The 23,453-nt window shown below is 54.7% G+C and overlaps 3 protein-coding genes across 10 annotated transcripts in view; 2 read left to right on the top strand and 1 right to left on the bottom strand.

Moving 5' to 3' along the window:
* The first annotated feature begins 2,447 nt into the window (after positions 1-2,447).
* On the top strand, positions 2,448-8,072 carry CALHM1 (calcium homeostasis modulator 1). Its single transcript, XM_002821119.3, has 2 exons — positions 2,448-3,146; positions 5,580-8,072. Exons 1-2 carry the CDS (start codon positions 2,595-2,597, stop codon positions 6,063-6,065), a joined length of 1,038 nt encoding a protein of 345 aa, XP_002821165.3. The 5' UTR covers positions 2,448-2,594; the 3' UTR covers positions 6,066-8,072.
* A 457-nt stretch (positions 8,073-8,529) lies between these two features.
* On the top strand, positions 8,530-14,525 carry CALHM2 (calcium homeostasis modulator family member 2). 2 transcript variants are annotated; one of them, XM_009245766.4, is made up of 3 exons: positions 8,530-9,161; positions 11,216-11,928; positions 13,666-14,525. In XM_009245766.4, the coding sequence occupies exons 2-3, from the start codon at positions 11,374-11,376 to the stop codon at positions 14,158-14,160; spliced, it is 1,050 nt and encodes a 349-aa protein (XP_009244041.1). In that variant the 5' UTR covers positions 8,530-9,161; positions 11,216-11,373; the 3' UTR covers positions 14,161-14,525. The 2 variants fall into 2 exon arrangements, with proteins under 2 accessions (XP_009244041.1, XP_002821164.1); XM_002821118.5 differs by having other exon boundaries at positions 8,575-9,161; positions 13,744-14,525.
* Positions 14,526-15,574: 1,049 nt separating this feature from the next.
* The window catches only part of PDCD11 (programmed cell death 11), a 50,602-nt gene continuing 42,723 nt past the window's right edge, over positions 15,575-23,453 (bottom strand). For 2 of the 7 annotated variants that reach the window (XM_024253554.3, XM_024253556.3), the window contains 11 exons: positions 23,271-23,327; positions 22,535-22,657; positions 21,476-21,598; positions 20,765-21,056; positions 20,496-20,612; positions 19,368-19,517; positions 18,883-19,133; positions 18,025-18,193; positions 17,287-17,440; positions 16,665-16,830; positions 15,575-15,935 (listed from right to left, as the gene is read on the bottom strand). In XM_024253554.3, the coding sequence (XP_024109322.1) occupies positions 15,764-15,935; positions 16,665-16,830; positions 17,287-17,440; positions 18,025-18,193; positions 18,883-19,133; positions 19,368-19,517; positions 20,496-20,612; positions 20,765-21,056; positions 21,476-21,598; positions 22,535-22,657; positions 23,271-23,327 (1,774 nt within the window). In that variant the 3' untranslated portion in view covers positions 15,575-15,763. The remainder of the gene's footprint in view (positions 15,936-16,664; positions 16,831-17,286; positions 17,441-18,024; positions 18,194-18,882; positions 19,134-19,367; positions 19,518-20,495; positions 20,613-20,764; positions 21,057-21,475; positions 21,599-22,534; positions 22,658-23,270; positions 23,328-23,453) is intronic. The other 5 variants (XM_024253555.3, XM_024253557.3, XM_063727725.1 and 2 more) reach the window with 3 other exon arrangements.

Genomic DNA, 23,453 nt, shown 5'->3' with positions numbered 1-23,453 from the left:
AGTGGGAGGATGGCTTGAGTCTGGGAGGTAGAGGTTATAGTGAGCTGAGATCTTGCCACTGCACAGCAGGCTGGGTGACAGAGTGAGACCCCGTCTCAAAAAAAAGAATTAATCTTCACTCTTCACTCTCATTGACAACTGTAACACATTTTTTTTTTTCGGGCATAGAGACTGGGTCTCTCTATGTTGCCCAGGCTGGTCTTAAACTCCTGGGCTCAAGCAATCCTCCCTCCTTGGCCTCCCAAAGTGTTGGGATTACAGCCGTGAGCCACAGTGCCCACTCTGCAACCAAAATTCTTATAATAATGAGAATGATTGATTGAGAATCTAATCAAACTGTCTTATATTGAGTATTTTATTATTATTATTATTATTATTGTTGTTATTATTATTTAGAGACAGGGTCTTGCTCTGTCATCCAGACTGGAATGCAGTGTTGTGATCATGGCTCACCACAGCCTCAAACTCCTGGGTTCAAGTGATCCTCCCACCTTGGCCTCCCAAAAGTGCTGAGATTACAGGTGTGAGCCACTGTACCCAGCCTCAAGTATTTTAAAAATAACACTGTGCTTAGAATTTGCAGAATGTGTATATGTGGTTAGAGCAGGCAGCATGGGCACTACTAGAAAGGCACGCTGTCTACAAACAGGGAGCTGTGTGCAATATACAAGACAGAATTCCAGGTGGCCCCCTGAAACCACCCCTCCTGGTTTCCTGGACCACCCCAAGCCCACCCCAGCTCTGGCATCAGCTCACACCTGCTGCCTGCTGTTGGCCATGCACACAAACACTGCAGGAGACGTGCAGGGTAGGTCACCTCCATCACTGGACCTCCCTCATCCTGCCATCCACCTATGGTGTTCCCTGGGGAGCCTCTGCAAGGGTCTTCCAGAGGCTACCAGCCTGGGGGCTCCAAATGCCCCAAGCCCAGCCTGATAGCAAGGGAAGCAACATCCTTCCCCACTGTATCCTATTGGTGACATTCCAGCATCTCCACCCAGACCAGCAGAACAGGAGCCTGATTCGCCCAGAAGAGAAAGGCCAAAAAACATTTCCTAATCCCTCCTCCACCCCCCACTCCCACCCCCACGAGAGGGCTAGCCTGGGTTCCAGTCCCACTCCTCCACCTACAAGCTGGGTAACTCTCAGCTGATAACTTAACCTCTCCAAGCCTCAGTCCCCACCTCTGTAAAATGGGGGTGGTAGTACCTGTCCCATAGGATTGTACAAAGGTTACACAGGCAATGCATGTAAGTGCCTGCCATAGTGCTCCACCCAGGGCAAGCCTGGGTCAATGCTGGTTCTGGTCAGCGATACAGAGACCCTCAGACACAAAGACCACTAACATGGTCGCACACACACACAGATACACAGATGCAGAGGCCCAAAGGCACAGTGAGCTCACGTGTGGGCACACACATGGGGAGGCACAGATCTGTGGGCCCCATGGAGATGTCCTGGCCAGGCTCTGCCTCAGCCCCAGACCCCACCCCTTTCCCCAGACAGGAGCCGCCCAGCTGGAGCTGGATCTGACCTGCCATGGGAGGTCAGGGAGAGCCCTGGGCATCAGAGTGAGCACGCTCAGCTCCTCCTCTTTGATGTGTCAGTGGAGGAGGGCTGGCCAGGTTTCTGCAGGCACTCTGGAGGCCCAGACTCCAGGCATGAAACCCCATCACCCCACCCATTTAATTTTTTCACCCCGTTGCTGTCAGCATGCAGACCCCTTTATTTTTTGATTGGGGAAGTAGAGGTCGGAGGTGGAGCCAGGAAAGGGTTTGCCGTCCACAGCCCACAAACACACAGGCACACCCACAGAGACACAGGCAGGCTGACACAAGGACCCCTACAGCACACTCACAGGCCACAGCCCCTGCCCAGGCAACTTGTCAAATTCAAGTCCTCTGCCAGCAAATCCAGGATGTTTCTTTCTAAGCCATGTCCACATTAGCACCATCCCCACCACCACCACTGCCATCCCCTCTGTGGCCAGTATCCCCACAACCACCAGCAGCACCCTCACTGCAGCCACCACCACCGCAGCACAACACTGTCATTGGGGAACTGATGGAGGAGCCCTCTAGGATTCTGATACAGCATGGAGGAGACCCCCAGTGAGAAGGGCAAAAGGAGGGCGATGAGCTTCCTAGGAGCCCAGAAGACAAGGTCCAGGACCTCAGGCCCCTGCAGCAGCCCTGGACTCTCCAAACTCCAGCCCTGCTGGAGACAGTGTCTTCCCAGCCTGTGTCTGAGCCTTCTCTCCCGCCTCTCCCTCCCTCCCTCCCACACCCACAGAAAGCTGGTCTCTAGCAGGTGCTAGCGCTGGAGGTGGAGGCGGCTGCAGAGAGAGAGAAGCCCAGGAGGGAGGGGCACAGCCCTGGCTGAACCCACAGGATTGGTCAATCTGCACCCTCTCAGCCAGCACCTGACTAAAGATTCCTCAAAGCGACAGTGACCTCAGCCTCTGAGCTCTGCTGGTCCCAGCCAGGAGAGCCCGAGTCATGAGGTGGGCACCCACTGGGCAGGGTGGGCAGCAGGGGCCCTCTTGGAGGCAGCAGTGAGTTGGGAAGAGAAGGCCAGGCCCCGCAGGGGGCACGATGGACAAGTTCCGGATGATCTTCCAGTTCCTGCAGTCCAACCAGGAGTCCTTCATGAACGGCATCTGTGGCATCATGGCCCTGGCCAGTGCCCAGATGTACTCGGCCTTCGACTTCAACTGCCCCTGCCTGCCGGGCTACAATGCAGCCTACAGTGCGGGCATCCTGTTGGCGCCACCCCTGGTGCTCTTTCTGCTTGGCCTGGTCGTGAACAACAACGTGTCCATGCTGGCCGAAGAGTGGAAGCGGCCGCCGGGCCGCCGGGCCAAGGACCCCGCTGTGTTGCGCTACATGTTCTGCTCCATGGCCCAGCGCGCCCTCATCGCGCCCGTCGTCTGGGTGGCCGTCACACTACTCGACGGCAAATGCTTCCTCTGTGCCTTCTGCACTGCCGTGCCTGTGAGCGCACTGGGCAACGGCAGCCTGGCACCCGGCCTTACTGCTCCCGAGCTTGCCCGCCTGCTGGCCCGGGTGCCCTGCCCTGAGATCTACGATGGCGACTGGCTGCTGGCCCGAGAGGTGGCCGTGCGCTACCTCCGCTGCATCTCCCAGGTGAGGGGGCTGCATGGCCTCACGCTGGGTCTCCCTGGCAGATCAAGTTCCCTCTGGGAGGGCCCTGTCCCCCTACCTCTCAAAATGGGGCCTCTGCTCAGGTGGAGCTCCGAGGTGTGGGGAGCATCTTCCCAACTGAGGCTGAAGGCAGAGCCACACGTCTGCCCTCAGCCCAGGGCCATCCGGAAAACGTGCTTTGGCTCCCTCTGTCCAGAGGCTTCTGGTGAGTGGGCCTGACCCCTGTCCTGAGGTCCCCAGAGTGGACCTGCATCCCTATCCTGATCTCTGAGCTTGGAAGCTGGAGGAATTTGCATGCTTTCCCTCTTCCGGGCCTCGGCAGTGGTGAGGCCAGTGGGTGGCTAAGCCATTTGGGTACATTTCCCTGGCAAATGCCCCCATCTGGTGCTTCCCTGCTGGGGAGTGGGAGCTGAGGACCAGGGTGTCCTGGAAGGGGGTGCATGGGTGAAAGAGAGGCCCTGTTGGGATGTGACGGAAAGGCAGGTTGGAGAGCCCATTGACGGGTCAGCCAGAGTGAGGGTCCTCCCCAGCCCTACTCCCGCATCCTCTGCCCCTCTACGCTCACCCATCCAAGCCTCTCGGGCTTCCTCCAGCCCAGTCAGTACCCTGTGGGGAGGACCACCCAGACAGCCCGCCCTCACAGCTGGCAGACCAGGTGCTGTCAGGGTGAGGGGCTGGGGCCAGCCTGCCCTGCAAGGGCTGGAGAAACTCTGCCCTGGCAAGTCCAGACACCCCTGGCTTCCCACTTTAGCAGGGGCCTCTCTCCTGGGAGGCCCCTATCACCACCCAGATGGCCCTGGTGAATGTCACGCTCTGAGCATCCTGACTGAACTCTACTTCCCTCTCCTCCCTAACCTGTGCCTCCTCTCCTGTGGGCACTCATCCCATCGTCCCCGGCCTCAGGGCCTTGGCAGCTGCCATTCCACCTGAACTTTAAGCCACCACATCATAAGCTGAGTGGGCCGCAAAGGCCACAGGCTGCCTGGCCTATACACGTTTGATTTGGCCTTCAGAGACTGAATTCTAGATTCAACTTTAGAATTTGTTGGCATCTTCTAAAAACCAGAATGGGCCGGGTACGATGTGGCTCATGTCTGTAATCCCAGCACTTTGAGAGGCCAAGGCAAGAAGATTGCTAGAGCCCAGGAGTTCAAGACCAGCCTGGGGAATATAGTGAGACCCTGTCTCCAAAAAAAAAGAAAGAAAAAAATTAGCCAGGCTTGGTGGCACACGCCTGTAGTCCCAGCTACGCAGGAAGCTGAAGTGGGAGGTCAAGGCTGCAGTGAACTGTAATTGTGCCACTGCACTCCGGCTTAGGTAACAGAGCAAGACCTGTCTCAAAACAAAACAGCAAATAAAATTAAAATAAAAATCGGAATTTTTCACATAAAAATCATTTTTTTTGTGATTTCCAAGTTGGAAAATCCAGAAGATCCAGCTCCACTGGGTCCGCATGTACTCCTGGAACAGCCTGGGCTGCCCCCAGCCTGTGCACATACTCAGTGGCTCCCCACCCCGTGTGCTCTGTCACGACCTGCCTGGCCCTATAGGCATCTGGGCTTGCCCTCAGCCCCAGTCCTGATCTGCCCAAGTGCTTCTCTGTGCGGCTGGGGCCTAACGCTGAAGCATGGGCCAGGGCAGCATCCTGCCCCATGCCCTGCAGCGAGCTGACAGAGCAGAGCTGGAACCAAGCGCAGGGTGCTCTTCAGCGCAGAGTTTGAGTTCTTGCCTGATTCGCCTCCATGACCCCTGAAGGCCCAGCTCAGAACCGACACAGAGGAGGTACTCACTTGGCACGGCACTGGTGACAATACCAGGAGCCAAAGGAGAGGTTCAAGACTCAGAGGAAAATGGGCCACTATGGCCTGGGGAGATCAAGGAAGGCTTCCTGAAAGAAGAGGCACAGTAAGTAAGTGAGGGCCTATTGGCACAACAGTAATGGTTAATAGTCACTGAGCACTGGGTACCAGGCACTGCGCTAAGCTTATCACATTCAGTCCTCACAACAACACTCTGAGATAGGTGCTACCAACAGCTGCTTTATAGGTGTGGAAACTGAGGCACAGAGAAGTTGAGTGCTTTACTTCTGGTCAACTAGTAAGTAGTGGAGACAGCATTCAAACCCAAGCAGCCTAACTCCAGGGTCTGCCCACTTAACTCCTGGGCCCTGGGTGCCCTGCCAGCATGGTGGGTGCTTTACCCACGTGATCTTCTTTCCATGAGGTGCACCTATCTCCATTATTTCAATTTCTATGCCCATTTCACAGATGAGGAAATGGAGGCCAAGAGGCAGGCTCACTTGCCCAATTTGTGCTCTTTGCCCTAGAGGCACTGGCGTAAAGAGTGCTTTGGGAGTCTGAACAGGCTCGGAGGCCCAAGGACAGTGCCCCGTGACTCTCTCTCTTCTCCCCACAGGCGCTGGGCTGGTCGTTCGTGCTGCTGACCACGCTGCTGGCATTCGTGGTGCGCTCTGTGCGGCCCTGCTTCACACAGGCCGCCTTCCTCAAGAGCAAATACTGGTCCCACTATATCGACATCGAGCGCAAGCTCTTCGACGAGACGTGCACAGAGCACGCCAAGGCCTTCGCCAAGGTCTGCATCCAGCAGTTCTTCGAGGCCATGAACCATGACCTGGAGCTGGGTCACACCCACGGGACACTGGCCACGGCACCTGCTTCCGAAGCTGCCCCCACGACCCCCGATGGTGCAGAGGAGGAAAGGGAGAAGCTGCGTGGCATCACGGATCAAGGCACCATGAACAGGCTGCTCACAAGCTGGCACAAATGCAAACCACCTCTGCGGCTGGGCCAGGAGGAGCCGCCGCTGATGGGCAACGGCTGGGCTGGGGGTGGACCCCGGCCTCCGCGTAAGGAGGTGGCCACCTACTTCAGCAAAGTGTGAGGCGTGGCCAGCTGAAGAGGCAGGAACGGGGATCTGAGCCCACAGCCCCTCCAACCCCCAAAACCAGGTGGAAAAAGGAAGGGTTTCAGTGCTGGGCAGTACTCCCCTAGGCAGATCCACACTTCCTAGCACTCGCCTGCCCATTGGAGGCAGGAAATTTGGAGCTGGAAGGGGATCTGATGCCTTCAGGTGTGACACTGCCCTGGATGGCCCTAGGGCAGTGGGCCCATGAGCAGTATTAGTCTAAAGGGGTCAGAACTGTCATGGCAGGTACAGGGACCGATGGCTCCCCTCTGCCCAGCCCTTCCCAGGCTGATGTTTGCCATCTCCTCCCAGGTTCAACAGACATCCCTGCCCTAGGGTCCACTCTCGTCTGTGGCTTTTCAGTACCTTTCTTCCTTTATGCTCAGGGCTCAGGGAGTGGGAATCATCCAGGCGTCTCATGAAGTGGGAGCCCTCTGATTTGGGTAAGCATGTCCTAGGTGAGACTGGGTGGGCCGGGGCAGGTCCATAAGGACATGACACACAGCCTACCTGGTGTGACACACCTGGGGTGACAGGCGATGAGACAAGATGTCAGAAGCTAGGTTCACATGGAAGAGACCACAGTGTGTGGTCACCATGGGGGTCACGTGACAATTGTCCAGGTGGACTGCGTGTTTATTTAGCACCAACCAAGCACAAAAGTCCTCCTGTAGAGGGGTCTTTGAAAACCACCTTAATACCCCTGTCACATCCAGGTATCCGGGGGAAATCAGACCATCCCCAAGGCTTGAGAAGTTAGACACAGAAGCTGAAGTCTCTCCATTTTTCTCAAAGACCCCACCTCTTGGGGATGGAGTTCTAAGAGGCTAAGAGGAGCTCCGAGGCTCTAGCCCAGGTGGGATGAGGGTGGAGGAGAGCAGTGTAAAGGGAAAGCAGCTCAGATTCCAAAGTGAGACAGAACTGGGTCAAATGGTGTCTCTACCACTCACAAACCCTGTCCCTGGGCCAGCTGCATCACTGCCTGTGCCTTCGTTTCTTCATCTATACAATGAGGATGAGGCCCCCCCTGCCCGCCATCATGGGGTTGCTGTGTGTAAAAGCACTTGGCACATAGTAGGCACCCAGCACAGGGTGGCTAATGTATTTGTTGATCTCTGAACCTAAGGACTTCCTTCCTCCTGGGCAGGGATGAGACAGCAACACAAACACTCGAGCTTCCATCTTGTTGAAGAGGAAACAGAGGTACAGATAGGTTTCTCAGCACCGCCTTCAGCTCTGAGACATAAGTCCCAAGCATCTAAGAATTCATTTTGATCTTGGCATGATTCCATCCTTTTTTGTCCATCCTTCCCTCTATTCCCACTTCTGGGGTCCAGTTTCCTTCCTCTTAATTATTTGGGAGGAGTTGCTCAGATCTTTGTGGGCCAAGGTGGGCTGGGAGGGCTCTTCCAGGAGGTAGGAGTTGGTGTGGGCCCTGAAGTCAGGGAGGATTAGGATGAGCAAAAAACAAGGTGTATGTTGGTGGGCGGCAGCACTTCCAGTGGGAAGAGAAGGCCCGGAGGTATCAGGAGGTACAAATGTGAAGGAGAGCAAAGCTTTGGGTCAGGCACACCTGAGTTCAAATACCAGCACTACAGGACTTGTGGTAAGTCACCCAGCCACTCTAAGCCTCAGTGTGTCTGTCTATAAAATGGATATTAGAAGACCTGGTTGGCCAGGCACAGTGGCTCATGCCTGTAATCCCAGCCCATGGGAGGCCAAGGAGGGAGGATCACTCGAGCCTGGGAGTTGGAGACCAGCCTGGGCAACATAGCAAGACTCTGTCTCTATAAAGTAATAAGAAGAAGAAGAAGAAGAAAAAGAAGATTTATAATTTTTTTAAAATGAAAACATTATTTTTTTAAAAAGACTTGATTTTCAGGATTGTGGCGAGGATAGAGGAAGATAACTTTTAGGGAAGGATCTGGGACTGTGTTTAGCACATGCTGGGATCTGAAACAAACAAATAAACAAACAAGCAAACTTGGTACCTTTTCTTTCCTTCCTACATATGGTCAAGCCCAGCTTAGGGAGGCCAGCGGGTCACTCGGCAGCTCCACCATGACGGAACCACGAGCACTGCAGAGCTGACAGGTGTGAGGGGTCCTCTCCCTCCATGCTAAGGGTCATCTAGCCTGTCCGTAGACTCTCCTCTGCAGCATTCCTTACCCGTGACGCTTCAGCCCGCATCTTGACCACTTTTAGATACAGGCTGGGCAGCTCTGATTATTACGCAGGGCTTCCTTCAGAAACCTGCCTCCTTGTAACTTTCACCCACCAGTCGGAGCTCTGCCTGCAGGCTCCGGAGAATCCCTAGGCTCCTGAATTCAATCCTCAGCCCTCCAGGGATCCGAAGCAGGTGCCGGGGAGTTAGCTGACTATGGGTCAAAGAGCCAGCATTGGGGATGGTTTGTCCAGTCAATGGACAACTCTGAGGGAGAAGGGCCAGAAGAGGGTGGGGCCCTGGCCCTGAGCATCCTGCAGGGCTCAGCGCGGGTCTGACGACACCCTCCCCTGACCCTCGCGGGGTCTCCTTCGGTAGCTTCTGCCCAGCGGGGGTCAAGTAGTGGGGTGCTCTTGAAACTGTCATAGGGGGCAGGTCTAGGTCAGATCTCCCCAATGCCTCCACACCCCCACGTGGCCCTCCCGACTGGTCCCATTGGTGTGGAGCACGGCCGGGTCCGGGTCTGGGCCGAGGGCGGAGGGCCAGTACGGCCCAGGGACGGCGAGCAGCGGGTCGGTGGGACGCGCAGCAGCTGCAGAACAGGCACCTCAACTTCCTCTCGGCTCCTCTCCTCTCGCGCCGCCCTCGGGACCCGCCCTCCTCTGCCTGGTGGCGCCGGGGAGGCTGTTTTTCCACTCACTGGCGCGCAGACTCCATCCCACTGTTTTCTTCTCTCTTTTCTGGAGTTAGATTAGTCTGAAGCCGCCACCAGCCCCAGGCCCCCGTGCATAAGAAAAGCGGGAGGGAACGGCGGAGGCTGCCGCTGCCCTGCACCGCCCTCCTGGAGGCCACTTGGAGAGTCCGGCCCCGAGGAGGCCATGGCCACAAGTGCCCACAGCTGGCCCCAGGTAAGGAAGGGGCCCTCCCTGGGGTGTGCCAGGTGTCAGCGGAGCATGGTGGGGCCGGTCCCACGCTGCCCAGAGGGGAGAGAGGCCCCTAGCTGAGGTTCCCTCCACCCGGCTGAACAGGGAGCAGTCCCGCCCCTCCCCGAGCCGCCAGTCTCCTGTCGTCAGCGATGTTGGAGGAGGTCCCACTGGGGGTCTGGATGTGACCCATCCTTGGCCTGGGGGCAGTGGTCTCAGAAGACGGCCTGGCCCATCCTCTGCTCACCACCCACCCTGTGCAGGTGTCTTGTACCCCACTTTGAGCTAGTTTATGAACCCAGGGCCTCCACAGGGAGCTAATTAGGAGCCTAGAAGCCAAGAAGGGAAAAGGATGGGGCAGAGGGGGCTGACTTTAACCCATTCATCCCCAGCAGTGATGCAAACTGCCTTTCCCAGGAAGTTAGGCTGGAAGCTCCAGGCTGTGAAGTGGGGGAAGAATCAGACTCCTCCTCCTCCTCCTCCTACTCCTCCTCCTGTTGTTCCTCCTGGTCCTCCTCTTCCAGCTTCTCCTTTTCTTGGAGTCCACATGGCCACATGGCTCTGCCTGAGCCCTTCTGGCAGCCTTCCTTGGCAGGGACTGAAGGGGTGATCTAGAAGGGGTGATCCCTCCATGAAGCATGGAAGGGAACAGGGCCAGGTCCCTCTGTGTCTGGCGCTCACCCCATCCCTCCACTCCCTGGCTTCCTCTGGCCTGGGGAGTTTTGTTTTTCACCCTCCAGATGGGGAGGACATGGGGCCACACCCTGGCCTGTCTCTCAGGCTTGTGTGGGTGGAGGCTGGGAAGGGAGTTGGGCTAAACTTCGCTGTTGCCCGAGGCCATGGCCACTTCCCGGCAGGTTGCCAGCATCGCTGCAGCCCAGACCAAGGCAGAATAATCTCCGGATGAGCTGGTGGCACCGCTGAGCCTTTGGTCTCACCAGGGCTTCCTGTTGCTGGCAGGCGGGGTGGAGCAGGGCTGCTGGGAGGCTGCTGGATAGGAGAGGAGTCACGGCTGCAGAAGAGGAGGTTCTTCGGGACACTCGTGGATGGACACGGCAAGATCAGTAGGAGACAGAAAAAAAGAGGGTTCACTTAGTGCAGAATCACCCTTGTCCACTTCCCAAGTCTCCTTAGGTTGTGGTTAGAGGTCCTGCTGTGGCACCTTTATATTTCTTTGGCCTCAGCAAGGTACTTTATCCTCTTCAGGTCTCAGTTCCCTGATCTTTGCAGGCAGGAGAATCATCCCCACCCCAAAGACAAGACAGGGTGGGAGAGATGGAGAGTTTCACACAGAACACAATCAGGCATCTTTTATTTTCTTTCCCTCCAACATCCCTAGGAAAGAGCAAGGGTCAGGATGATTTATCCTCTTTTCACTGATGAGGAAACCAAGGCCCAGAGAACAGTCAGGAAGTGTGATCAGACCCTGAGGTCTCCAAAAAGATAAGGTCCTTGCAAACTCCAGGGATTCTGGCATCTTGCTGTGCCCACCCCAGCCCACACGGCAGGATCCTGTCCAAGTCCCTTATCCACCCGGACACTCACTCTAGTTTTTACAACCTCAAGGCTGAGGCCCTAAGGACATGCCCTGGATCCAAGGAGTCCCTGGCCCCTCTGCTAATGTGCGCCACCTGGACTCCCAAAGGGAAAGCCGGTCAGCGCCCCACATGCATTAGCACCATGGGCCACCCCCAAGCCCTACCCCAGGAGAAGCTCGTGGTGGCAAAAAGAACCTAAGCATTTGAGGCAGGTCACCCAAGCTTGAATCTCAGTCTGCCTCTCATCTGTGACCCTGGCGAGCCACTTGTCCTCAGGAAGCCTTCACTTTCCCTAGTGCACGGCGGGCACACAGCTCGATGTGGGAGTGTGAGGATGGGAAATGAGGGGTGCCATGCGCCCTGGAGGAACTCAGTGAACAGTGGCAACTGTCACTTTCCTGGGCCCTGCACTCCTTCCTTTCTCCCCAGCCTGTCCACACTAGCATCTTCCTCAACTCCTGGTTTTCAGAGGGAAACACTTATCGGTCATCTGCTCCACAGGAAACACCAGGCCAACCACAGCTGGGGATAAAATAGCACAACCACACCCTGCTGTCCAGCGCCTCCCAGCCTGTGCCCCTTCCTAGTACCACCAGCAATCGTCAATCCCGTCTCCTCTTGCCTCCTCTCCTGCAATCCACCCCGCCACGACTAACGCCATGGCAGCCCTGATCGCAGAGAACTTCCGCTTCCTGTCACTTTTCTTCAAGAGCAAGGATGTGATGATTTTCAACGGCCTGGTGGCACTAGGCACGGTGGGCAGCCAGGAGCTCTTCTCTGTGGTGGCCTTCCACTGCCCCTGCTCGCCGGCCCGGAACTACCTGTACGGGCTGGCGGCCATCGGCGTGCCCGCCCTAGTGCTCTTCATCATTGGCATCATCCTCAACAACCACACCTGGAACCTCGTGGCCGAGTGCCAGCACCGGAGGACCAAGAACTGCTCCGCCGCCCCCACCTTCCTCCTTCTAAGCTCCATCCTGGGCCGTGCGGCTGTGGCCCCCGTCACCTGGTCTGTCATCTCCCTGCTGCGTGGTGAGGCTTATGTCTGTGCTCTCAGTGAGTTCGTGGACCCTTCCTCACTCACGGCCAGGGAAGAGCACTTCCCATCAGTCCACGCTACCGAAATCCTGGCCAGGTTCCCCTGCAAGGAGAACCCTGACAACCTGTCAGACTTCCGGGAGGAGGTCAGCCGCAGGCTCAGGTATGAGTCCCAGGTAAGGAGCTGTGCAAAGGGAAGCTCCTCTTCCCTAGTGGTGGCTGGTGGGAGGTCCAGGTATGGCCTAGTGCTAAAACTGGGGTTGGTCCTCAGGGGCTGAGGTCTGTGGGAAAGCACTAGCGTTAGGTATCAGGGCTGGTTAACTGGTGCATGGTGAGGCAAGGGCCAATTCCAGACACAAATAAGAGAGAGTTTTATCAATTTTTTTTTTTTTTCACTGTAAATCTCACTTGTACATGACCAAATTAAAGGAACATTCTTCTGGCTCGGTCTGGGCCTTAATTCCAATCACAGATAAGCCCCTTACCTCAGCCAGATTGAGCATGGGCCCTTGACAGTGGAGTGTGGCTGGCTCTGGGGATGAACACATTCCTATCCCAGGAAGGGCCCAGCCAAGCACTGAGTCAGCCTCAAGTGTTGCTGACCTAAGGGGAGTCCCTTGGGTCAGGATGGAGTGTTGAGTCAGGAAGACGCAGTTGCCATCCTGAGCCTTAGCTGGGCTCTGAAGGAGAGGAGGTTGGTCAAAGGACAGAGGGCAAGGGAAGAGAACTGGGAAGTAGCGGAAAATCTCAGCTGTAAGTGTTAACTTAGAGAAGCAGGGGGTGAGGGAGAGACAGGAAGGAGAACAGGTTTTCTTTTTTTTTTTTTTTTTTTTTTTTGAGATGGAGTCTCACTCATGTTGCCAGGCTGGAGTGCAGTGGCACAATCTTGGCTCACCGCAACCTCCGCCTCCTGGGTTCAAGCAATTCTGCTTCAGCCTCCCGAGTAGCTGGGATTACAGGTATGCAGCCACCACACCCAGTTAATTTTTGTATTTTTAGTAGAGATGGGGTTTCACCATGTTGGCCAGGCTGGTCTCAAACTCCTGACCTCAAGGGAGCACAGGTTTTCTAAAAGGTTTCTTCTCTGGGTAAATAAGAAATGTAAACAGAGACTGAGCGCAGTGGCTCACACCTGTAATCCCAGCACTTTGGGAAGCCAAGGCGGGTGGATCACTGGAGGTCAGGAGTTGGAGACCACCCTGGCCAATATGGTGAAACCCTTTCTCTACTAAAAATACAAAAATTAGCCAGGCGTGGTGGCGGGCATCTGTAATCTCAGCTACTTGGGAGGCTGAGGCAGAAGAATTGCTTGAACCCGGAAGGTGGAGGTTGCAGTGAGCCAAGATCACACCACTGTACTCCAGCCTGGGTGACAGAGCAAGACTCCATCTCAAACAAAAAGAAAAAGAAACGTAAAGAGAGAAAAGGCTGGAGACAGCACCAGAGCTGGAAGATGGTAGACAAAGAAATGATACTTATTTGATGCTGATCAAATGCCCCCAGATCTCTGTACAGGAGCAAGTGGTGAAACAAGGATGACCTTACCTGTCCTTGCCCTCCAAGCATTTCAGACAAGCACATGTGTGACCTCCAAACAAGGCAGATGGTGATGAGGAACCAGGCCACGGGAGATTCAGGGAAGGCACAAGTGCTCCCAGAGGGGCCATTGAAGGCTTCCCAGAGGTGGCATCTGAGCTGAGCCTGACAGGTTGAGCTGGGTTTTGATGGACTGAGATGATGGCAGGGGAAGGAGGTGCTCTTAAGGTTGCAGGGGTGGCAGCAGAAAACACAGGCTAAGTCTAAGAGCAAGTAGAGTGTGAGTTAAAGGGGGTAAGGAAGCAATGGAATCACAGCCACAAGGGCCTGCTTCTCTTACGCAAGCGGAACTTGCTCCTTTTCCATTTGCTCTGCAGGATAGGGCCCATTCGCTCTGGGGGATAGGGCTCAGGCAGTTCCTCGCCCCTCCTGAACTGTGCCCATTCTCTGGCCAGCTCTTTGGGTGGCTGCTCATCGGCGTGGTGGCCATCCTGGTGTTCCTGACCAAGTGCCTCAAGCATTACTGCTCACCACTCAGCTACCGCCAGGAGGCCTACTGGGCGCAGTACCGCGCCAATGAGGACCAGCTCTTCCAGCGCACGGCCGAGGTGCACTCTCGGGTGCTCGCTGCCAACAATGTGCGCCGCTTCTTTGGCTTTGTGGCGCTCAACAAGGATGATGAGGAACTGGTTGCCAACTTCCCAGTGGAAGGCACACAGCCACGGCCACAGTGGAATGCCATCACCGGCGTCTACCTGTACCGTGAGAACCAGGGCCTCCCACTCTACAGCCGCCTGCACAAGTGGGCCCAGGGTCTGGCAGGCAACGGCGCGGCCCCTGACAACGTGGAGATGGCCCTGCTCGCCTCCTAAGGAGCTGCTTCCCATGCTCTTTGTAAATGGCACTACTTGGTCCCAAACTGAACCCCACTGCTTGCTCACATCCATATCAGAAGAGGATTTTTAAAAAACTGTATCTTCTTGGCCAGGGGAAAGGACCACAAGGCAGTCTGGGGTGTGGAGAGACCCAGTAGACAATGGAAGCCCCAGCCAGCAGGGCCAGGTGACATTGAAGCTTACCAGTGGGCTCCTTTATGGTACTCTATGCAGTTAACATGTGTCTAGCTGCATAGGGACACCCAGCGCAGCAGTGCACCACTGGGAAGTGGCCTCCAGTGCAGCCTCTGGCCTTATTTTATATATTTAAATTTTTGATAAAGTTTTTCTTACTAAAAGGACTAGCCTGGTGTCTGCGTGATTGAATGGGCATGCCACAGCAGGCTGGTGGTCATAGGGCCAGGCCCAAATCCTGTGCCCTGTGTTAGGGAAGGGGACAGGACTAGAATGGCCCACAGGGGTGGCAGGGAGGGTGCAGGGAGTGCCAGGGGTTCAACACAGGGGAAGGCCCTGGGGCTGATGATCTCTTTGCAGTTGGGTTCTATTATCTGATTTGGTGTGGGGAACAGATGAAGCCTGGCCTTTCTCAGAAGGAAACAGTCTGAAATTTCACGAGTCAGAAGACTCTGCGCTCAGTGGGCAGGCCAGAACTAGCTCTTGTAACCTAGTGCTCATGTCCAAGAAGCAGGCCAGCCCCAGCTTCTCCTTCCTCCCATCCCTGCCCGCCACCCGCCCCACCTCTAGGACCTTTGGATGCTCTCCCTTGGCCCTGTCCGGCTTCCTGGCATATGACTCAGTCACTTCCCATGGAAAAGCTCTCAGGACACTTAAAGCTCTGCCAGAGAAAACTTTTAATTGCCTCATGACCGAGCCAAAAAAGAATGGGCTTCAACAACTAGCTGGGTCTGTGCTGGCCCCCAAGACCTTGAGTAGCCCAGATATGGAGAGGTTAGGTAATGTGGCCATAGTGGGCGTGGGATGAGACATCATCAGTTCACGCCAACACCCGTGGCCTTCTTCAGCAGCCCAGGTTTCTCCATTTTCCCCTCTGGGCTCTGAATTTGTCCTCCTGTCCCAGACTCATAGCCTCCCCTAAAGGGCAGAAGGTACCAGTGAGGCTGAGGCTGAAGGAACGCCCAGTGGCTCCAAGTTCGGAGGGGAGGGTCCACTCCCTGGAGCCTACTGACCCCCTCTGGCTGGACTGACAGCCTGCCAGGGACAAAGCAGGACCCTGACCACAAGACCTTCGGGAGTAGCCCCTCCACTCTTGCTCCCCAGGGAACTTCCCTGGAAGAGGGACCCTCAGTATTTCTGGGAGTCCAGGGGCCTGCTGCCTGCAATCCCCAGATAGCCTCAGATAAGGAAAAAGATAACAAGTTGGTATTGAAAATAAAGCAAGCGAAGAGGAATTTTAAAAATCTCAAATTCCTTTTCATCCTGACAGGATTCCCCCAAGGGTGCTGCAGAAAAAGCAGCATTTAAATAGAGTCCTGAGGTAACAGTTTTCCAAGTGCCCAGGCACTCGAGGCAGGGCCAGGCTGGCCCATTGTTGACAGTGTCCCACAGAGCCAGCCTGCCACTAGTCCTCTAGCACTGAGCTCTTGGCCTCCACATACTCCAGGGCCTTGGCCTTGACTGCCTGCACATCCTTCTCAGTGCCATGCTGCTTCTCGTAGTCCAGATAGCGCTTGAAGAAGAACTTCATTCTCTTGGGGGCCAAGCTCAGATGAATGACCCGCTCAAAGATGTCCCTGTTGAGGAAAAGCAGAGTGGCATTTGCCTCTCAGTCCCAGGCCACATGCTTCCTGCCTAGCACTCACCCTCTTGCTCTCAGCCCTGGAACCAGGACCCTCTCCCATCCAGGACTCCCACTTCTACCATTATCTTTATTAATCCATGATGAACTCCCATGATGCTCTGAGGAGAGGCACTACCACCCTCATCTTCCAGATGAGCAGATGGACACCCAGAGATGGTAAGGGACTTCCCTGCCTAAAGCCACGCAGTGATCAGGACAAAGATACTGGGATAGGGGACACAACAGTGAGAAACATACATAGTGAGCTTTTCTCTGAGAAAAGCTCAGCTCACTGAAGGGCTTGGGTGAAGCACCTGTTCTTTTTGGACCTCAGTCTACTCATCTCTAAACCCTCCCTGTCTTGTGGAGATGCTGGGGTCAAAAGCAAGAGAATGCCTGTGAAAGTGGTCTACAATGAGAGCCAGGAACAGTGTTAATTATGAGAGAAACTCGAGTCTCTTGACGAGGCTACCTCCTACCAATGGTTTCAGACACAGACGAGATGCTGGCCTTTGAGGCAGAAAGAGAAGTTGAAGAAGTGAATGTCACTGGGCCTGGGGCATCACCACAAGCTGGTTTTCTAGATCAAGTAAGAGGACTGGGATGCTGAAAGCTGCTGTGGGACCAGTGCCTACCACGCCCTCTCCTGAGGAACTCGGCCTTGGCCGGCTGCCCCACTCACCGGACGTCCTTCTGGCTGCCGTGCTTGATGGTCATGTCGATATAGACCGACCAGACATCTGTGCGCTTCGGGTAGGTGCTCAGCGTGTTCTCAAAAATGGCTTTGGCCCGCTCTGCGTCCCCCAGCTGAAACTCAAGCTGGGCAAACTTGGCAATGACATCCACATCTGCGGGGAAAGGACAGCTCAAGAGACCCAACAAGCAGACAGTCCCCTCACCACAACACAGTGTTCCGCAGGGTCGGCGTGTGCCTGACTCCCTGCTCTTCGGTCCCAAGACCCAGGTTGTGACAAGAGGGACAAAGACCCAAAAGGAAGGTGGGGTGGGTTTGGGGCCAAATACACAGATGGGCACTGCAGACACACCACTCTCTGGGCACAGAAGAGGTGGGGGATCGCAGGGGCAACAGAACTAGTGCTAACTGCGTTTTGTTCCTCCATGTTTTGGAGCCTGGCATTTGAAATGTAACATGCACTGTTATGCTGAGGGGCAAAGAATCAACAGGCAGCAAGAGGAAAGCCCTCACAAGGCTCTCCTGACTCAGAAGAAGCAATGCCACGGCCAATCCCTACTCCCCGATCCTGGAGTGCTCATGGGCTCAGGAGCTGGGAATGAGCACTCACGCTCCTTGCTAGGCAGGCACTCCAGGGCTCGCTGCAGCACGCGGTGACTGGCCGCAGCCTGGCTCCTCCGCAGAAGGAAGGCGCCGTATTTGATCCACACGGCTTTCTCCTGCCGGAAACGCTTCAGCATCCTGTTGTAGAGTTCACCAGCTTCCTGTGGGAAAAGACAAGGCGCGCTGAGGAGAGTGCGATACTACAGAGGGGACAAGACAGACAAGCAGCAACACTCACAAGAAGCTAGACCTGGGCTCCCAGACACCAAATCACTCTCAGGGCCTAATGCTAGAGACCTGAGAGGAGCGGGAGGGAGGCTCACAGAAGGGCACAGTGGACAGGCACAACATGATGGAGGGGATTCCCTGCTGTTCTGCACCCATAGGAGGGCGGTCCTAGCCTAGGAGAACATGAGAATGACAAGGGGGAGTAGGAGAGACGCCAGAGCGGATGCTGGGCTGGGATGTCCCCTTCTGTCTGTGATGCCCTGCCAACAGCCCAAGGCAGACACACCAGGGGTCCACTGCCCCTTCACTTCCAAAGCCACTCCTTCTCTCACCTTGACCCCACAGGCCTGAAGAAGAGGTGAGGGAAATGACTTCTCTTACTTGGAAGATGGGGAAGTTGGGGCCCCGATGTTGGGTGGCAAGCTCACAGCAGGACTGGACCCAGAACCCCAGGGGCTCTTCCCTGAGATTGTGGCCCTGGGTCTCCCAGGAGTTCGTCTGTGGCCCAACCTCCTACCTGGAATTTCTCTGACTTGGCGTAGATATCAGCCAGGTGGAGAAAGACTTTGAGAGGCTCATTGTACTGCACGGCTCGCTCAAAGACCTTGGTCAGGGACTCCTGAGAGCCGTACATGTTCTCCAGGTTCAGCAGAGCCACCCACACGTTCAGCTTCTCCTGCTCCTCTCTGGAGGGAGACCAGTCAGCACATGGGCTCCACATGAGACCAGTGAGCCTCCCGCCCCATCCAGACAGACTCAGGAACCATCTCCCCCTCCCAGACTCTATCTGTGTCCTCAGATCCCACCCCAAATGCAGACCCTAAAAGGCTGTGTCCCCACAGCTCCCACAGCATTAGGAACCCCTGCCCCAACCCCAATGGCTGGGTCTGAGGCTCTCCTGGATTCTGCCTCCATTCCTAGAAAGGATGCCCACCAGATCCCAAATGGGCCTGAGGTTTGGGCTGGACGCAGAGTCCTGGGTCTGATTCTCTCTTCAAGCTAAGAGGATAAAGCAAAGGACTGCCTTCCCTCTTCATTATGCCTCAAAAACTGCCACCACAGGGATTTCGCCCAGGTATGTAGTGAGTTCTTTTCTTAATGTGCTTCTGCTCAAACTGGTTCCCTCATATAAGTGTACAGACTCTTGTGAAGGTTACCCTTAGCAGTTTCAGGGAAGAGGACTATAAAATATAAATGAGTAGATCTATTTCACAGATGGCCACACCTATGGCAGAAAGCCTGGGGACCCATGGGCCCCTGGTGGCAGCCACCCAAAATGCTGCCGGCCCGCCTAGGAGGAGCTACCCCACAGGCTGAGAAACTTCCCAGCCCAGAACGTGCAGAGACACAGTGCTCCCTAGGGCAAAGCTGAGACCTGAAGGAGATGGTCTTAAGGGCCCTCTCAGCCACGGCACGGGCCTTCTCGATCTCCATGGCCTGCAGGTGGAAAGCCATGTACTGCAGCCACAGAATGGAGCTGTTGGGGGAGCTCAGCACCAGTCGGTCAAAATCATCCGCGGACTCTGGCTGCCGCCCAGGATCCATCAGCGCCTCCTCAATGCGGGACAGTTCCTTCTCTGCCTTCTGCTTCTCCAACTCCCTTTCTTTCTTGCTTTTCTTTTTCTGCTACGGAAGGCAGAAACACAGTGAGTCATCTGTTCCTCAAGGCCTAGGGGAGGTCTGTGGTGGAAGCCATGAGTTGGCTGGGCAGCCCAGGGCTCTATATATACACCCTGGCCTGGGACTGGCCGCTGCCCCCTCCCCCACTCACCCAGGAAGACACCCAGTCTAGGAACAGAGCACAAGAGACTGACACCAAGCGGTCCCTGCAAAAAGGACATGCCCTGCAAAATACAGCACCGTGGCTTGGTGTGGCTTCTCATCCTCCTCGCTGTCTGAGCTCTCTGCTAGGGGAGGCAAGGCCGGGGTCAGAGAGTCTAGTCGCGCATTCCAAGCGAAGCCTGAAGATAGCTGCAGCCGGGGCGCTTCTGCTGGCTTGGTTTGCTTCTCCTGGAGGAACACAGAGGCGCTAAAGAAAGCACCTAGCTCAGGCTGCTCCCTGTTCCCCCGCCCCAGCCCACCTAGAGAAGCATGGACTCCTACCAAGCCCAGAGACCCCTTCTTTCCTCTCCTCTCCTCCTAGGCCATGCCAGGCCCCAGCCCACTGGGGAAACTTTATAGCAGTGACATAAAAGTTTTCTTTGTAAATACGTTTATTTAGGTAACAAAATTTTCACACACACACATGTATATGCATACCAGTATATAAAATAACCATAGAGGCCAGGCGTGGTGGCTCACGCCTGTAACCCCAACACTTTAAGAAGCTGAGGTGGGCCAATCATTTGAAGTCAGGAGCTCGAAACCAGCCTGGCCAACATGGCGAAACCCCCTCTCTACTAAAAATACAAGAATTAGCCAGGCATGGTGGTGCATACCTGCAGTCTCAGCTACTCAGGAGGCTGAGTCATGAGAATTGCTTGAACCCGGGAGGCAGAGGTTGCAGTGAGCCAAGATCACACCACTGCACTCCAGCCTGGGTGACAGAGCGAGACTCTGTCTCAAAATAATAAAAATAAAAATAACAGTAGAGCTGGGACAGAGATATGACAATAATTCTGAGGGTGGCAGGGAGGCCCTGCCCAGACAGGTATAAGCCGTCCCATACCCAGTCCTCTCAGCCCAGGTATTACTATTCTCATCTTTTGGAAGATGCAGGCTCAGAACGGCTCAGCCTCCTCTTTCTCTGCCCAGCCTCCTAATTTAATTCAGTTCCACTCAATAAATATTCCTTAGAATTTATTTTATGTAGCCTGCTCTGGGTAAAAAGGGTCCCTTGTCCTCAAGGAGCTGATGGTCAGTGGAGGTAACTGACAGCCCCTGCTTTCGTATTTTACAGGAAATGAAGTAAAAGAGGATGAGGCAGAGGATGGCCCAGCTCTTCCCTCGCCTGGAGCAGCCTTCCCCTCCCCACGACATCACCCTCACCTTGGGCAGCACATTCGTCTCTTCTGCCTCCTCTTTTCCCTCCCGATAGTACACGTCCACAAGGCTGTCGTCCTCCTCTGACAGGCCGGCTTTCTTTGGCTTCTTGCTCACTCTTTCCTGAGAGGCCAGGTGGGAGAATGCCTAGGAGCATCCTCCTGCAGCCCCAGACGACACCCTCCCTCGGCCCCACCAGGCGCCCTGTCCCCACGCCCTCGCAGCTGTCCCTCCAGGAGGAGGATAGGCAGCCGCAGCCCTCCGCGGGACCTCACCTGCTCACTCCCAGACTCCCGGCGCTCCCGCCCACCCCGCTTCTGCGCCTGTGGCTTCTGGGGCTGTTGCTTCTCCTTGCTGGGCAGGTCCACCTCCTCCTGCCCCTTCTGGTTCTTCTTCTCGTTCCTTTTCTGATTTTTCTTTTCCGCTTTTTGGTCTCTCTCCCCAGCCTCTGTTTTCCTTTCCTCTTGCTTTGGAAGTGGCCCTTCCAGGGAAGCAGAAAGCACGTCCGGCTTCCCAGTGTCTCCCGGGAGGAAAGACAGCTCTACCAGGTTCTTCTGGTGGTTAAGGCTATGACAGAGCAAGACAGAGGGAGGTGAAGACATCATAAAAAGCAGAGGGCACCGCAGGCAGCCCAGGCCTTCTTCCTCCTGATCAGCCCACGATTCTGGGTCCTACCCTTTCTGCCTTGGGAGTCCATTCAATATTCTCAAGAATGATTTGCACAATTTTTCATGCTTAGTAGAAAAATACAGGGGGTAGATGTGGTGCCCCCTCCACCATCCCCAACAACGGGGCTATGCAGGGTTGAGTTACCACCTGTTTTCACAGGCACTGGGGGAGAAGGTTCCAAACAAAGGCCTTTTATTCATCTGAACACCACTACGCAAGCCATTTTGTTTACAGTTCACCCTGAAATCTCCTTCCAGGGCTCCTGGAAAGGGGTTTGATTCACACTACAGAGAGAGAGAGAACGGGAAGGCACCTACCGTAGGACCCTGGCTGTTAGCAGCTTCCCTTCGGGGAGGTGTTTGTTATAAAGGGCTTTCTTGGACAGGCTGTGCTGGGAGACATGGGAGTACCGAGCCAAACCCACAACGGAGGGGCCAAGGCTGAAAGGAGAGAGGCAAGAGTCCTGTGGTCACAAATGCAACAACAGAATTCCAACCAGGCCTCGGGACTTCACTCTCACAGGGACTCAAGTTGTGACAAGGATTTGTGACAGACATAAGTTCCTGGCATTCAGCAGGATGAAGTGGGCTTTGTACACTAGAAATCATCATCAAGCATAATGAAGATATGATTGAGGGTATTTTTTACTCCACATCATGGCATCACAATATATAAATCACAAACTGCTAGGACAAAGTGCAGAAACAGCATGGCAGGGAAGGCTGCAGTATCAGGTGCTTGTGAACATGAGGTGATTTCACAGAACGATCACTTACAAATCATCATCAAACACTAAAACAGAACATCCACATTTACGTATTTTTTAATTTAAATTTAATTTTTTTAGACACAGGGTATCATTGCCTCCCAGGCTGGAGGGCAGTGGCACAATCATAGCTTACTGTAACCTCGAACTTCTGGGCTCAAGCAATTCTCCCGCCTCAGCCTTCCAAGTAGCTGGGACTACAAGCTCATGCTACCACACCTGGTTAATTTTTAATTTTTTTTTGGAGACATGGGGGTCTTGCTTTGTTGCCCAGGCTGGTCTTGAACTCCTGGCCTTCAAAGCAACTCTCTCATCTCAGCCTCTCAAAGCGCTAGGATTCCAGGCGTGAGCCACCGCGCCCGGCCCCAGATTTATTTATAACAGAAATTAGAAATGCCATATTCTTTGTCCAAAACACCAAATAACTAATAACTCAACACTTGTTTTAAAAGTATTAGAAAACTTGGAATTTTAAAAACGAGTGGGGACTCATAAACTCTCCTCCCTTCATATTCCCATCAAAGAAGTTGACTGAGAAACACAGTGGACCCCACAGCAACACAGGCTCAGGGAAGGCACTTGGGTCCGGGTGCAGAGCCCCCTCACTCACCGAAAGAACACACCATGTGGCTGGATGGACCCTATGTAGCCCCTCAGAAGCTGCCCTTCCTTAATGTCCTGGATGGAGTTAATCTCTGGATCTTCTACTTTGCTTTTCGTCTCCGGGTTTGTTCTAAAGAAATAAAAGGCTTACATGCACACCTTTAACCTCCACTGTCCATGCCACCCCCAATACACCTGCAACCATCATACTTACTAAATAAGAATATGACTCTGGACCTGTCAGCAGGATATAACCTTTAGAGCCCAACTCTACTCTCTTCTAACATCTTGCCAGGCCAGAAGCAGGTGCCTGGGGCCCGGCTATGTAGAAATGGGGAGAGGCGGACCAAGCCAGAGAGGTCAAACCTAAAGCCTTGGCCTCATTAACATTGATGTCTGACCACAGAGCAAGCTGACCTCAAGCCAGCTCCATACATGGCACGCTCACCCCTACAATGGAACCTTGGAGGCTAAAGCATCTCCCCTCACCAGGACTACCATCTGCAACCCTGGACACCCACATCTGGATATCTGACCCTTTCCCTGGAAAACAAGAGCCTGAGCAGACAGGATTCTTGCAGCAATCTGAACAGCCTCAGCTTTTCTGGGTAAAAGAGGTTCAGGATAAAAAGTGATGAGCAGAGAAGGTGGCAAGCCCAAAATTCTGTGTCAGATACACTTAGCCTCCCCTTGATCCTGAGTTGGTCTTCCTCCTTTCTTGTTTCAACAACATAGAAACCCACCTGGATGATCGCAGCGACAAAGTCAATACATTGTCTGCAGTGGACAGGATGTAACATCTGAATGAAGGCAAAAGAGAAGGAAACGCTCAATTTTCAGCATCTGTGAACAGCAAAGGGTCTCAGCTTCCTCTCCTCCAGGCTGACCAATAGGCATGAGTGAGGAGACAGGAGACTCTGGTCATG

This window comes from Pongo abelii, chromosome 8, assembly GCF_028885655.2.
Source record: "Pongo abelii isolate AG06213 chromosome 8, NHGRI_mPonAbe1-v2.0_pri, whole genome shotgun sequence".
In the NCBI taxonomy this organism is placed as follows: domain Eukaryota; kingdom Metazoa; phylum Chordata; class Mammalia; order Primates; family Hominidae; genus Pongo; species Pongo abelii.
The sequence above is the reverse complement of the archived record's forward strand: the minus strand, read 5'-3'. Positions and strand labels throughout refer to the sequence as shown.

Excerpts from the sequence above, each read along its gene's own strand:
- CALHM1 (XM_002821119.3), top strand. The coding sequence starts at position 2,595 with ATGGACAAGTTCCGGATGATCTTCCAGTTCCTGCAGTCCAACCAGGAG. Across the intron at positions 3,147-5,579 it reads ACCTCCGCTGCATCTCCCAG|GCGCTGGGCTGGTCGTTCGT; the intron begins GTGAGGGGGCTG and ends TTCTCCCCACAG.
- CALHM2 (XM_009245766.4), top strand. The coding sequence starts at position 11,374 with ATGGCAGCCCTGATCGCAGAGAACTTCCGCTTCCTGTCACTTTTCTTC. Across the intron at positions 11,929-13,665 it reads GGCTCAGGTATGAGTCCCAG|GATAGGGCCCATTCGCTCTG; the intron begins GTAAGGAGCTGT and ends TTTGCTCTGCAG.